Here is a 14,734-nt window from a genome sequence, read left to right on the forward strand (position 1 = left end):
CTTTTTACTTTCTCTCTCTTCCCCCCGTTTCCCATTCCCTCCTCCCCATTTATCCTAACACCACCACCACCACCCCTACCATAATAAAAAAAAAAAGAAAGAAAAAAAAAAAAAAAACCAAAAAAAAAAACAAATCAAACCCACCAGGTAATATCTCAAACACATCCTTCCAAGCATTCACCTCGGCAACCTCACTCTGCACCGGCCCAACTTTACACCTATCATCATCTTCAAAGTTGGTCGGCAGCCCCCCTCTTCCCAAAGAGTCGGTAATTCCCTTCTCATAGTACTTTTTGCAGATGATCCCCTGGAGAATGGCGAGCGAGGGCGCGGTGGTGATTTGTACGCCCATGGTGAAGAGGAGGGTGAGGGAGGCGACTGTTAGGAGGGTTGGCCATAGTGCGGATGAAGAGGGGTTTTGGTCCGGGGAGGGGGAAAAGGGGGCATCTTGGGGAAGGAGGGTTGTTGTTTCGGTTGGGGTGTTGGTGTCGGTGTCTTCTGAGGGGTCCATGGTGGTGGGTTTGGTGATGAGTGCCCCTGATGGACAAGGGAGTTGGAAGTGAATAGTGGGATGAACTAGGAGACAAAGTTGAAGCCGACCAGGTCAAGGGATGGAGAAGGTGGAAGAAGAGTGATGATGAAATAAGGATATGAAAATCTGAAGTGAAATGAAGTGTCAAGAGAATGTGGAGGGATGGTTGGTAAAAGGTTAAACCTTATGTGAGTCAAGGTAAACAAATGATAAGGGGTTTCACATCATAGGGCTGATGGATTGATGTTGTATTGGTAAGAGTACGTGATGCTGGGCCGGAACGCGCAAAGGACGCGCAATACTTGCTGGGGTTGCGGTGCGCTGGCGCGGTATAGGATTCGATAGCGGTTTGTTGGTTGCGGCTTAACGGAACCCGGAATGATATCAAGGTTGTATTGTCTTTGGGTTCCGTCTTATGTCTTGATGGTTGCAATTGAAGTGAACCAGATTCACTCTCTGCTTGAGTAGAGATGACGGGAGAGACTAACCACCACGGGGAAAACAACACCGACCAGAGGCTTATCTACGACATGAAGCATTCATAAGGCCCTTCTCGGTAACCAACAGTTTCTCTTTGTGAGTATCATACATGATGACTCTACCATGAAAGAATTGTATGGGAGGATTCAAATGTACCTTTGCTCTGCCCTGGAGACGGGACGTGTAAGCGCTAGAACAGATGCGGAAGGTCGATAACTTTATACCAACTCTATTCCAGCAACCGGCCGCGCGTTTACGTCCACGTCAAGCAACCAAAAAGAACTTTCATGCCCAACATCGCTGCCGATTCAGTCGATATATGATGGGGCTGCCCTTTTTGTCTAATCCATCGCGCCCTGCCCCAAACTCCCTTTCCCAACCGGGCCTATGCATGCTCATCCTCTGTCACAATTATGTTTTCGCTGTCGTCATTGCTGGAAGCATGTGGTATAGTATGTCGCGTATAGCTCAAGTATACAGATAGATCGATGGCGGTTATGGGGTCCTCAGACTGTAAATCGGCTTCATATGGTCCGTTGTTTGTTCTCTAATTGGGGTGTATCGCCATTTAAGCCGCGGGCGCAGCAACATAGGCATTGATGGCCTTGACGGCGTCGCCATCGTGGGCCTTGAGCAACTCGGTAGCCTTGGCCTTGGTGAGCTCGAGCTCCTCGACCTGTTCATACTCCGTCAGTAAGCTGTTCCTAACGACGATTACTAAAGACACTCACAAGAAGGGAGACATCGGCCGCATCGACCTTGACCTTCTTCACCTCGGCCTGCTTGCTACCGGCAGTGCTGAGAGAGTGGAAAGCGTTCTTGACGGCATCCTGGTCGACCTGGGCGGAGGACTCGTCTTCGCGGTTGGAGTCAAGACTGGACAAAGCAGCGGCGGCCTTGCGGTCCTCGGCGGACTTGGCGGTTGGTTGGACCTCTTCCTCGACGTCACCGCCAGTGGCGCCCTCGACGACGGCAGGTGGTTGTTTGTCCTCGGCCATTTTTGAAAGTTGAAACTAAAATTGGCTGTGTCGGTGGAAGAGGAGACAAAAGTCGGACAGACGTAGGTTGCTAAAGCTTGAAACAGGAGCTGGCTGCTGTAGTGTCACTGCTGCACTTCGCTGTAGAACAGTTGAGTTCCCGTCGCGACCATGGAGATGTGGGGGCGGGGCAGGCACCACAGCGTCACCTCACAGTGGGACACATTTTGGGGTTCTTTCTAACGCTGTTATCATTGGTCAATTGACTTTCCCAAGGACTCCAAACTTGAGAGGGACGGTTTTGACACTTTGAACAAACACCGTGTGGTGCACTTGCCACTGACTCACCACTCCCCCGACAAGCCGAAAAGATATTTGAATAGGATCTTCCGTCTTCTTTGAAGTCCAGTCATGACTACTAGCAACTACACACCATTCTTTACCACTTTCTTTTCTGAGAAAAGACCACCATAACAGTCGTCGTCGTTTAAGACTTCACTTTTGGATATTGACCCACCTGTTCATTCTTAGTCACTCGCTGTTTGAATACTACTGCCAAGACATCACAAGCGCCACTTTGGCCTCGAAATTTCCACCCACTTACACACCAACTTCACCATCTTCAAATCCGTCGTCACCATGAGCCAACAAACGACACCAAACGCCCCCGGATGGACACCCGACTCGTGGAGATCCAAGCCCATCAAGCAATGCCCCGAGTACCCCGACAAGGCCGCCCTTGAAAAGGCCACTAACGAGCTCAAGACCCTCCCGCCCATCGTCCTCCCCAACGAGATCATCCGCCTCCGGGAACACCTTCGCGATGTCGCCCAAGGCAAGGCCTTCCTCCTTCAGGGCGGCGACTGCGCCGAACTCTTTAGCTACTGCCAGCAAGACGTGATCGAGTCCAAGATCAAGCTTCTTTTACAGATGTCGCTTGTCCTCCTCTGGGGCGCCGACAAGCCCGTTGTGCGCATCGGTCGCATGGCCGGCCAGTACGCGAAGCCTCGCTCATCGCCCGTCGAGACCATCAACGGCAAGGAAGTGCCCTCCTTCCGTGGCGACATCCTCAACGGCTTCCACCCCGACGAGCGTGAGCTGGATCCCAACCGTCTCGTGCGCGCCTACCAGTACTCGTCAGCCACACTCAACTACATCCGCGGCGCCATCGGTTCCGGCATCGCCGACCTTCACGGTCCCCTCGACTGGGGCCTCGGCCACGTGCGCGACCCGGCTCTTAAATCCAAGTACCAGGAAACCGTCGACCGTATTCAGGAAATGTTGCGCTTCATGCACACCATCGGCGCCGACCAAAACGAGAAGCTGTCGACCGTCGAGCTCTTCACCTCGCACGAGGGTCTCCTTCTCGAGTACGAGGAACCGCTCACCCGCTTGCTCAACCACCCTTCGGTCCGCTCCTACCCTCCCGACTCTACCACTCCCCCCAAGAAAGAATACTACAACACGTCGGCTCACTTCTTGTGGATCGGCGACCGCACGCGCCAAATCGACCACGCGCACGTCGAATATTTCCGTGGCATCGCCAACCCCATTGGCGTCAAGATTGGTCCCTCGACACCTACTTCGGACTTGCTTCCCATGCTGCGCACACTGAACCCCAACCGCGAACCCGGCAAGGTTACGCTCATCACGCGCTACGGCGCCGACAAGGTGGCCTCTCTCCTGCCTGCGCACATCCGCACAGTCGAAAGCTCAGAGTACGCCCGCACCGTGGTCTGGCAGTGCGATCCCATGCACGGCAACACACAATCGGTTAGCGGCGGCATCAAGACGCGCAAGTTCAGCGACATCTTCTCGGAACTTCAGCAGACACTACGTATCCACAAGGAACAGAAGTCGTACCTGGGCGGCATGCATCTGGAATTGACGGGTGACGCGGTGACGGAGTGCTTGGGAGGTGGTGCAGGACTGGATGAGGATGACTTGAGTACTAACTATACGAGCTTCTGCGATCCGCGGTTGAACGAGAAGCAGGCGCTGGAGCTGGCGTTCTTGGTGGCGGATCATTATAGGCAGGAGAGGAAGGAGAAGGAGGCTGAAAGGAGAAAGGCCTCGGTGGTCTAGAGGGCTGCTTGCTTGAGGATGTGGAGGAGCTGGCAGGTGAAAAGGCTACTGAGGCTACTGGTGCGAACGGGAGTGCTCCTACTAGTGGAGGAACTGCTACAACTATTGGGGCTGCTACAACGAATGGGGCAGCAAATACAAAATAGGATGCGACTACCAATGAGGCTGCTATTACATCTAGGGCAGGTAGTGGTTTTGGATGTGGCGGGACTGCTGCTTCGGAAACTCTTTCATGACAGGTCAAAGCTGGGAACGGCTGATGAGCCACGACGGGAGATGGCCCATGGTCGCGATGTAGCTATTGTATGATAAAAGGACGGATAGTTTTTGTGATGAAAAGCGAATCGGCCATAGGCGGTGAATTTTACGGGTCATGGAAAAAGAGGGAGGAAAAAGTCCCAAAAGGGATGATAAAACGGTCTATGAGGAGGCAAGCGGTCGTTGTGATATGAACAAGGTTTCTCAAAATTCAAAAGTGTAATAGCGCCTTTCTGTATCGAACATTGGATTCATCTTTAAGTGTACAAGTATTGATTTCCATTGTCAACGCAGGCTGTTGGAAACTCGAGGCCCATGAAAAGTACTACAGGGTAGTCAAGGTGACGTATCGTGAGCACAGTGACGTACACCGTCCGTCGGGCTCCAGCACAGCTTTGGTCGGTTGGTCACTGCACAGGGCATGTTTCAGGTCATGTAACAAGCTACTGTCGTCCGATACAGCTCCTGGTGAGAGAAGGGGGATCATTTACCCCGCTGTCCTGTATCATTGGCTTCTTCATCCCAACCTCCAACGAGCTTGTCTCCCATTTCTTCAATCTTACACTAGCACTCTGTCATTGGGCTGTCTTGATCCCGCGTCTCAGGTAGAGTGAGTAGTATTTGTAGTTTGCCCCTCTTCTTTGTACCAGAAGGGTTCCAGCTTCCAGAGCTTCCCCTCTTTTTGATTTTCCGTCCGATCAACTTGAAACATCCGACTTGAACTGACCAAGCTTTTGCTTAGAGCTTCTCAGCAGACTTATAGCTTATTTATCTTTACTTGCGTAGCGAGTTTGTCATTTCGTTTTGTTTGTCCGACCTCGTTACCCCTCTTCCACTCCCGCTTCCTCATCATCGTTTCAACACCTTCGACGTCCATCGCCAACCCCAACAACTCACCCCGACCAACAACCCAAACAACCCATACCAACCGCAACAATGGTCGACCGTGGCCGTAAGCCCTCCGCCCTAGCCTCCACCCCCGGCCTCCCCCCGCAACCCCAAGTCGCCTTCTCTGCGGACAACTCTCGTGTGACCGCCACTCTTCCCACCGGCGAGAGCGTCTCGGTCCTGCTGTACGGCGCCACCGTCGTCAGCTGGAAGGACAAGAACGGCGATGAGAAGCTGTGGCTGAGCGAGGCGGCCAAGTTGGATGGGAGTAAGCCTGTGAGGGGCGGTATTCCCTTGGTTTTTCCGGTATGTTGTCCGCCGCCCTTATCTATTCATTTCAAAGGAAGGAAGGACAGAGGACATAATGCTGACGAGAAACGGAAATAACAGGTCTTCGGAACAGCCCCCGACCACGCTCAGACCAAGGATCTCCCCCAGCACGGCTTCGCCCGCTCGTCGCGGTGGGAGTTCCTGGGCAAGTCCACTTCGGAATCGACGCCCACTCCCACCACCCCGGCCTTTGCTGCGACGGCCACCAGCGCTGCCGGAGCGGTGGCGGCGGCGGCGGCGGATTTGTCTGTTAAGTTGGACTTTGGACTGAGCTCTTCGGGCTTGAGCGAGGATGCCAGGGCAAAGTGGCCGTATGCGTTTAATGCGATTTACAGCGTGACGCTCAACACGGATAGTCTGACGACCAACTTGGTGATTACCAATGACGACGAGAGGAGTTGGGAGTGTCAGATGTTGATGCATACGTATCTCAGAGTTAACGTATGTCCCCCTTTCTCTCCCCTCCTTCCATGAACTAACGGACAAAAAAAACCAGGACATCACCTCCGTCTCCATCCACGGCCTCGAAAACGCCTCCTACGTCGACAAGACCACCTCCCCCATCTCCACCAACAAGCAAACCACCTCGGCGCTAACCATCTCCTCCGAGACTGACCGCGTCTACACCCCCGCCGGCGACGACCCCGCGTCCATCCCCATCACCGTTTTCGAGGGTGATCAACCCAAGTACACTGTCCTCCGGGACAACCTTGCCAACGTGGTGGTTTGGAACCCCTGGATTGAAAAGGCAAAGGGTATGGCGGACTTTGAGCCCAAGGACGGGTACAAGAACATGTTGTGCGTGGAACCGGGGGCGGTGGCTACGTGGCAGGTGTTGGAGCCGGGGGATGCGTTTGAGGGGGCGCAGACGATTGTTTTGGGCGGGAAGCAGAATTGAATTGAGGATGCGTGGGTGCGGGTGCTGAGGTCTGAGCGGGCTAGTAGAGAAGGGATGAAGGGGAGGTTATAACATCAAGACAAGGGGATGGGAGTGGTAATTGGATTAAGGGGGGGAACGGAGGATGTACATGAATGATGATAAGTGATGACGATGAATATGTGGCAGAAGATGAGATAGTCTTGTAGCTGTGGAGGCGGCCAGTTTTGCTGGATAGATAGACAGACAGACAGACGGCAATGACAATAGTAGCTGGACAAGAGCTCACGTATTGGAGTGGAGGACGTGAAGAGTGATGGCAGTGACTGAGAGAGGCTTAATCAATATAGCCAACATTTTCACCACATTGGTTTTACCTACTTTTGATATCGTTTCTCAGTTATGCAGAAGAAATGCAGCGCTAACATTGATCCAGCAAGTAACTCCCGCTATGCTATACTATGCTATAACCCAATATCCCAGATGCCCGGAATATCTCAACGCCTGTCACATGCCACGATGATCCAACCATCTATCCATCTGTCCGTCTTTGTACCTGTCTGCTTACAATATACCTACAACACATGACCAGACTCAAAACTCAACCACCCCTCGAACCTGAACCACCACCACCACCACCACCATTATTATTTACCACCATTACTATGACCACCACCATTATGACCACCACCAACAACCCCCGCAACACCCCCCAACTTCCCCAACAGCGCTACAATATTCTCGCTTATAGCCGGGAGGAGCGAAGAAGAAGCACAACTTCCACCTCCATTGGGTAAAGAAGAAGCAGAAGCAGAAGAAGAAGAAGAAGCAGAAGCGGAGGCGGCAGGAGCGGGGAAGTTATCTCTGAGAATCGCTTGGCAGATGGCCATGCAGGTTGCTATGTCGTCTAGTGGGACTGCATCACCACCACCACCACCACCATGCTGACCATGCGTACCATCCTTGGAAGAAGAAGTGCCGTCCTTGGAAGAAGTACCGTCCTTGGAAGAAGAAGAAGAAGAAGAAGAAGAAGAAGGGGAGGAAGTGAAAGAAAGAGCGGGACGGCCTTGGTTGTGGTGGATGAAGGCGTCGAGGGAGGGGGTGTGAGGGCCGTTGAGTGTTACTAGTACTTGATGGTGCGTGGTGAGTCCTGGGGTGGATGAGGTGGAGGTGGTGGTGGTAGGCGTCATCACTTGTTGGATGTAGCTTGACATTTGGTGATGATGACTTGCCGGTCCCTCATGATGCCCCTTCTCCCTCTCCCTCTCCTTCTCCTTGTCCTTCTCCTTCCCCCCCTTTGACTCCCTAGCAGCATCCTTAGAATTAACACCCCCCCTCGCAGTCTGCAACACCCCCCACCCCCAAACAGCCAACCCGCCCAAATGCACCGCGGCCGCCCAAAACTCTCTCAACTGCCCTTTCGGAAACTCCCTCGCGAACCTGAGTACCTGCCCCGCATGCCACAGCGCCTGTCGCGCCTCGCTACTATCCGCCCACCGCTGCAGCACGGGATAAATCCTTTTGGCTTGCTCTTCGCCTTCTTTTCCCGAAAAGAGCTGCAAGTCTTCTAATGACACGTGGATGTGCATGAGTAAAAGATGGAGGAGGAGGAGTTCATTGGGGGTTGTGTGTGAATACAACGGAGAAGAAGGGGGGGAGACTAAAGCGTGGAATTGGTGCAAGGTATTGCGGAGGTCGGCGAGTCGAGAGATGAGGAGGGATTGCGTGGTTGTCGCATTGGGGTTGTTGAATGGGGACGTGGAGGTGTAGGTGGATGAGGAAGAAGACGACGGTTGTCCGAATAGTGGACGATGGATCGATGCCAGCTGGCGGTATTCCCAGATCAGCGACCAGAAGCCATGCAAGTAGATGCTGATAGCGAACTGGACGTCTAGTCTATGGTGATGGCGGACCAAGAGGGTCACGTCCCGAAGTAAGTCGCCGAGGCACGGGACTTGTTCGTCCATGGTGGAGGAGGAGGAGGAGGAGGCAGCGGCAGCGGCAGCTAACCACCGAGACTTCCACTCTTCCTTGGTGCGCGCGAACCAACATTCTTTCGGGCCCGGTAACGGCATGCGCATCTCCGCGTAGCTGATGCTGGGATTGTTCAGCTGCGTCATGCTCACTTGCGCGTCGCGCAGGTACGCATGGAACGCTAGTCGTTTCCAGGATTCCATGTCCATCCACCGCTTCCATTTATCTTCGAGCTCCTTGCCTTCGTCGGCTTCCGTCACTACGATGGCGGGGAGGTAAGCGCCGCGGGTGAATTTGCCTCGGCCGCGCATCATGGCGACGGGGACCGTCAGGTGGCATTCGGCAATCTCCATCTTGCGCCGGTTGCCGGACCAGACGCCGAGGTCCTGCGTCAGGACGAGGGCTTGGACGAGCCCGAGGTCGGACACTTTGGAGTTGTTTTCTTCGAAGCGGCCGGGGATCGAGACGCGGACGGCTTCTTGCAGGGCGAAGCCGAATTTGCGGAGGGCAGGCACGGGCGCGAGGACGGCACCGCAGGCGGCGGTTATGGCGAGCCATTCGGGGGGTTGGGCGTTGAGAGACCAGTGGAGAGCGGAGGTGGAGTGGTCCTTTGAGCCGGAGCCAGAACCAGAAGAGGAAGAAGAAGAAGGAGGAGGAGGCAAATGACAAGGTATAAAACTCGACACGGAACATGAATGCGAAGCCAAGAAGATGTGGATCCAATGGTTGATGGACCCCGAAGAAGGAAACGAAGAGGCAACCCTGGAGAACTGGGACGAGTTGGATTTGCAGATGGAGAGGACTATGGAGAGGATTAGGTCGCGGCCCGAGGAGTGAAGAGTGTGCTGTTTGAGGGTTATTAGTTGCTGCTGCCCCTGGGAGCCGGAGTTTTGCTGCTGTTGGGTTGCTTTATTGTTGTTGTCGGTTGGTCGTGAAGGAAAAAGATCGGATGACTTGCGTTTGAGTGCCGATTTGGGAGAGAACGAGGGCGAGGAGGATCCAGACGTTGAGAGAGGCAAGTGTGATTGTTCGGCGTAGACGTTATCCGTTCGCTGGGGGGTCCAGCGCCAGGGAGAGTCGGTCCATATCTGAGCTAGTTTTGGTCGCATGGCGGATATGTTCACGGGATCTGAAGAACTCGTTTGACCTGTTTCTGCTGTGGAAGTCGTCGACGGATTTGGGCCTGAGCTTGGACCGAGCTGGGCTGGATCAGAAGAGGGAAGCGGAATAAAAGGCTCGTCGTGTAACCAGTAATCCAAAAGCCCAAAGTCCATGGCATTCAGGTCAAGACTGGAGTCATCGCAAAAGTCAAGAACTGCCAGCCCCTGAGCCTGGGAGAGCGATTGGTCGTACAAGACGTCCCGAAGAAAGTCGGAAAAGGGGAGTTTGGCCATGTCGTCGAGCATGTTACTTGTGTTGTTGTGGGGATAGGTTGCTTGGACTTGAAAGGCTTGTTCTGGGTTTGGGTTGGCGGTCTGAGTCTGGTCCATCATCGTTTCGGGAGTCGGTATATGGGATTCCTCGCTTTCGGTGAGCATGGGACTGTGCTCAACTGGTTCCGAAGGGTAATGTGTGTGGAAGCCAGACCCATGAGGCTCGGAAATCGAAGGTCGTGGGTAGTAGGAAGCTTGTCTATCCTCATGGTCATAACCCTCAGCCCTATCGTGGGCGGATAGATGAAGGAGATGCAGAGCTGCGTCTTCGGAGGAGCCATATTCGCAGCTTATCCCTCGATTTTTACATCGTGTACATCTGGGTGTTGTCAGCAGTCGTTCACCTAATCTCTTTCAGTTGTAGGTACGCACGGCTTCGCTTCTTCACACTTCACTCTCGCCTTCGCACAAGCCTGACACGCATGAGTCACGCGTCCAGCACCAGGCGAGGAATTCATGCGTCTCCTTTTAGCTCCATTGTCATCTTGGTGGTTGGTGCGGTGACGCTTTAGGAGATCAGCTCGGGCAAAGGCTTTTGAGCATATCTAGGACAGTTTTAGCCCCAGTTTCAAGAATCAGCCGTGACAGCAAACTTACATCGCAAATGAAACGCTTCCCGAGAGTATGGGTCGCTATATGTCTCTACGCTTCGGTTAGCTACATTGTTGTGATACTTTGACTATATCGGTGATGAACATACCTGTAAGTGTTCAGGCCGAGAATACCGTCCTTGTTATTGTTAGATATGCCAAATACAAAAGCGGGAATCGGAACCTACGTAAACAGTCGGCACACTGATAAAGTGACTGTGTGTTGGAGTGACTCCTCGACAACGGTGGTGGAAGAGGAGGATTATGGACCGGTGACGGCAGTGATGGTCGATGGGCTTGCGATGGAAGATGTGACGGCGGCGGAATGGGATGAGAAGGACCAGGAAAGGATAGTGGAGCAAGAGACAAGCCAGATCCAACTCCGGGCCGGTTACCGATGGGACTGAGGTGGTGGATCGGACTCGGACCCGGATGTGGTTGACGACTGTGGAGAATCGAGTCTATACCGGGAGCTTGGCCCGATCCTTGCCGGTATGGAGGGTCCGGCGGATGAATGAGATTTCCAATGGGACTGGCCATGGCCGATCGATAGTGGGTGATGGCTTCAACACAGATCGAGTGGCTTTGGATGTAAAGACGCTGTTGAATCGCCACTCAACAACACTGGTCAGTAGATAGCTCGGCTGTGTTGATAGTACAGTGTCACGGGTGTTTCTCAAATCGAATTTTTGAGTACACGGTTGCTCGGTGAAGAAAGTAGGCAGATCCGGAAAAGTGGGAGAACGACGGGAAGGTTATTGATGGGTATAGGTATGGTGGTCGATGGGGTTGATATGCCTGGTGTTTCGTCTACACGTGTAAAGTTGTATTGGTTGGTGTCCAGGGGAAGGGAACGATGGTAGGTCCCATGTCTTTACTATTATTTAGTTGACCATCTTCCTACAAGCCTCCCGTTGTCCGACTGAAAACCCAGGGAATTAGAATGACGCTTGGCACGACCTGGGCGGGAATAGCGATTAAAGACTTGGTGCAGATAGTAGAGCACACCGGCCCCCGCACTAACGGCCATCTCAGCGGATCAGTAGCCCCCTGATGGTTCCTTAGACAACCCCTGTTCGGCTCGGATCCCGTCCACTTACCTTAACCTACACTGACACAGGACCAAGACACTTGGATTTGTGAACATATCCACGGTGTGTTGAAGATCATCGCCAACTTTGTCGGACTGATAGGGAACCGGCAAGTTCATTTGTCTCGGCAATGTTAAAGGAGCTTCTTGGAATGGGAGTCTGGAAGGGGAGCAAAAGATAAACAATGAAGAAATTGGTCAGCGGAAAAAAAAGAGACCAAGACCTCCTTTTGTGGTTTTGACTCAGGTTCCTGGTTTTACCATGTCGAGATGCCCGTTGGAAATGGACGAGATTTTCTGAATGTCTGATGCTGTACATATACTGATTGTCCCCTTTCACAGTGTACGAATCTGGGTACTCCCTGCAATCACCGTCCCACTATTGGTGATCACACCTTTTGAACTGAGACAGAACTTGCCGTCGTAGTTGGGAGTCGTATACCTCCGCGGAGGAAGGCCTTTTGAGCCATCAAGGGCATCATCACTGGTCGATGACAGGTGGGTGGTGATGTGATGGTGATGCAGTGTGAGGAAGCAGTGCCGCAGTCTCCGGTACGCGGACATGCGGTGAAGGATAACACATTGTCAGCCCTGTCATCTCACTGTAGCGGAGTACACTCCGGGCAAAGCGAATCATGCGCCCCTGAAGAGCTGATATCGTTCCACGAGGATCGACAACATGGATGCATTAGTTAGTGGAGGAGGCTCGAATGATGTGTGATCCGCGTCGTCATCCTCACCAGCATCAGCGTCGTCAGCTCTTTTTCGTCGGGATTAAAACCGGGTGATATTGATTAGCATTACAATAGCAACGATAGACTAGCGTGGTGAGTTCTAGGTTGTCAGTCTGTGTCGAGGTTTTCCAGGTAGACTTGCAACAAAAAGAAACGTCGGGCCCTTTGCTCAGTCCGAATCCTCTTCGTAGTCGTCGGGCAACTCTTCGAACCGACCCTCCTGAACCGCCTTGGCAACAGGGTTCTCAACATTAACGATTCCCAGCTTCCTCGCTCTGTGAAGAGAAAAAGGGTCAGCTTTCGGTTTTCCGAGTTGACTGGAATAATGCAGTCACTTACCTCTCAAACAAGACAAACAGTCTCTCAGCCTCACGCTCCTTCTCCTCCATGGTCATCTCAGGCATATCCGGGAACGTCTCGGTATCCAAGAATTGGCCAGTAATGGGGTTGACCGCCCTCCTGCTGCTTTGACCAGCCTGGGAACTTTCGCCCTTCTCGGCATCGCCACCCAGCCCTTCGGGAACCGGGATGTTGTTCTGGAACAGGAAGCCAGAAGCATAACCGTATCCGATGTTTTCAACAAACTTGTTTGCGTCCTTGTCCGACACGTTGAACAGAAGGTGGGACACAGCTCTGGCAAACTCGGGAGCGATGGGGTTGGTCATGTTAGCTAGCAGCCTGGCAGGGAGGGTGTCGCCCTTGCCGAGAACCTTGGTACGCTCCTCTTCAGAGGGGAGTAGGCTCTTGCGGATGAAGTCACGGACGGGGGAGTCGGCTGGGGCATTCTCGTAGATGGAGGAGATGATGCAGGCTAGAGGGGTGACGGTTGCGTCGAGTTCCTGGTCTGAGTAGGCTTTGAGGGAGAGATCGAGAAGGGTGATGAGCTTTTCGGCGAGACTGGAGGGTGCGTCCTTGGGGTAGAGGCATGACCGTGCTTCCTCGGAATTGAGCTTGAGGTTCATGAGCGCATTGACCAGAGGACCGAGGGGAGACTCGAGGGGCGGTGATCCCTTTGGTGGGATATCCAAGCTGAGAAGAAGGGTCACTATATGCGGAACCGCGGCTGTGAAACAGTCCACCTTGGATGGACATTTGCTGGTGACATTAAACAGGAGACGTAGTGTCTCTCCCAGGGCCATGAGTTCCATAGGGTCTGGCTTGGTCTTGTTCTTGGCATGCTCGGAGATTCTGGAGGCGTGGCGGGCAAGGTTCGCAACCATGCTCTCAGCCAGGTGATGCTCATCAATGAGCTTGGTAAGGTCAACAGTAGTGCCATAGGTGCTGAAGAAGATGACTCGGGTGGCCAGAAATTCGTCGTCCCAGTTGTCGTTCTTGAGCTTTTCACAGGCCTTGGACTCATAGCCTAGGTCAACGAAGCGCTGTCGTGTTTCGGGTATGAGGAGCATGGCGTTGCAGAGCACACGGAGGGCATTCCGAGAGGTGGTTTCTGACGGCGAGTCGAAGGCATGTTTTGTGAGCGTCTCAATGCCTTGCTTGGTGAAGATGGGGTCGGCATTTCTAGGGTCTCGGCCGTACACCTTGAGTTCCTCCAGGGCCTTGTCTCGTTCTTCTGGCGAGAGACTTTGGCTCTTGAGGTCCTCGGTCAGTTTGTTGACAAGGGTGGTGACAGCTTGCAACTTGGCTAGATGGGTGTTAGTTTATGGATGTCCAAGGTGAATGAAGAACTGATAACTGACCTGGGCCAGAAACTCCTATTGAGGACATGGTGATGTGCTTGGTACAGTCAAAGGACTGAGTGACAATTTGACTCTGTTTTTTTTTTAGTTTACCACGGTATGAAGTGAAATCCTGATAGAGAAAGGGTGAGATATATCGAGATTAGGGCAAAGTGGTGGTGGTTGATGGGTACGTAGAGAAGCGGACAGAAAGTGGATGAAGACTGACTTGTCAGGATGACCGAAGACGGTGAACACTGTACTGTGCAAGTAATAAGTAAAGATTAATAACAATAGTTACCCCACCTTCCAGATTGGATGTTTAATTCCAAGTTGAGGAGCAGTTTTCAGACCAAGTCTGGTCCAATGGGCCATGTGTATTTGATAATTCATTAATTAGTGTGTTTGTCCGAATCTTCAATCAAGTTCAAGTCTGATGAACTTCAACCTCTTGTCAGAGAATGTTTTGTTCTGATCCCCGTGCACTAACAATTGAGTTGACCCAGCTTGCCAACAGGGGATCAAAGGCGGGGTGCTAGCAGCTGTTAGCTTGAGCTGCTTATATCTGGTGATTCTCCTTATACAACACATCTCAGCCTAACGATACTGATCTAGCTCTTCAGTTCCTCCATTTCCAGCCCTGGAAAAGACAAAATCTCGTAAGTAACACGAGACACAACTTCTCTTCCGTGTCTGATGATACCCTCAGACCAAAGTGCGACGTTTTGGCTTGATAATCCAGTAGGGCACATCAGATCTAAACGCTTATGCCAACACCTCTAGACTCAGCTAAAGAAGGAAGGCTGTGGG

The 14,734-nt window shown here is 52.7% G+C and overlaps 6 protein-coding genes across 6 annotated transcripts in view; 2 read left to right on the forward strand and 4 right to left on the reverse strand.

Moving 5' to 3' along the window:
• Positions 1-511, reverse strand: part of NEUTE1DRAFT_93230 (uncharacterized protein) — a gene marked incomplete at both ends in the record, with an annotated part of 3,186 nt that extends 2,675 nt beyond the window's left edge. The window contains one exon of the mRNA XM_009858966.1: positions 145-511. Within this exon, the coding sequence (XP_009857268.1) occupies positions 145-511 (367 nt within the window). The remainder of the gene's footprint in view (positions 1-144) is intronic.
• A 918-nt stretch (positions 512-1,429) lies between these two features.
• NEUTE1DRAFT_74526 (uncharacterized protein) lies at positions 1,430-2,037 on the reverse strand (the record flags this gene model as incomplete). The annotated part of the gene is made up of 2 exons (XM_009858967.1): positions 1,430-1,688; positions 1,744-2,037. 2 exons carry the CDS (start codon positions 2,008-2,010, stop codon positions 1,581-1,583), a joined length of 375 nt encoding a protein of 124 aa, XP_009857269.1.
• A 430-nt stretch (positions 2,038-2,467) lies between these two features.
• On the forward strand, positions 2,468-4,560 carry NEUTE1DRAFT_74530 (Phospho-2-dehydro-3-deoxyheptonate aldolase; the record flags this gene model as incomplete). Its single annotated transcript, XM_009858968.1, has 1 exon — positions 2,468-4,560. One exon carries the CDS (start codon positions 2,629-2,631, stop codon positions 4,072-4,074), a length of 1,446 nt encoding a protein of 481 aa, XP_009857270.1.
• A 365-nt stretch (positions 4,561-4,925) lies between these two features.
• Positions 4,926-6,718, forward strand: NEUTE1DRAFT_119286 (uncharacterized protein; the record flags this gene model as incomplete). The annotated part of the gene is made up of 4 exons (XM_009858969.1): positions 4,926-4,942; positions 5,075-5,526; positions 5,611-5,991; positions 6,047-6,718. The coding sequence occupies 3 exons, from the start codon at positions 5,269-5,271 to the stop codon at positions 6,446-6,448; spliced, it is 1,041 nt and encodes a 346-aa protein (XP_009857271.1).
• Positions 6,719-7,074: 356 nt separating this feature from the next.
• Positions 7,075-11,135, reverse strand: NEUTE1DRAFT_126939 (uncharacterized protein; the record flags this gene model as incomplete). The annotated part of the gene is made up of 4 exons (XM_009858970.1): positions 7,075-10,153; positions 10,207-10,379; positions 10,535-10,563; positions 10,613-11,135. The coding sequence occupies 4 exons, from the start codon at positions 10,962-10,964 to the stop codon at positions 7,075-7,077; spliced, it is 3,633 nt and encodes a 1,210-aa protein (XP_009857272.1).
• A 1,282-nt stretch (positions 11,136-12,417) lies between these two features.
• On the reverse strand, positions 12,418-13,973 carry NEUTE1DRAFT_106578 (uncharacterized protein; the record flags this gene model as incomplete). The annotated part of the gene is made up of 3 exons (XM_009858971.1): positions 12,418-12,523; positions 12,588-13,890; positions 13,946-13,973. 3 exons carry the CDS (start codon positions 13,971-13,973, stop codon positions 12,418-12,420), a joined length of 1,437 nt encoding a protein of 478 aa, XP_009857273.1.
• Positions 13,974-14,734: the final 761 nt, after the last annotated feature.

This window comes from Neurospora tetrasperma (genome assembly GCF_000213175.1).
Source record: "Neurospora tetrasperma FGSC 2508 unplaced genomic scaffold NEUTE1scaffold_81, whole genome shotgun sequence".
In the NCBI taxonomy this organism is placed as follows: Eukaryota; Fungi; Ascomycota; class Sordariomycetes; order Sordariales; family Sordariaceae; genus Neurospora; species Neurospora tetrasperma.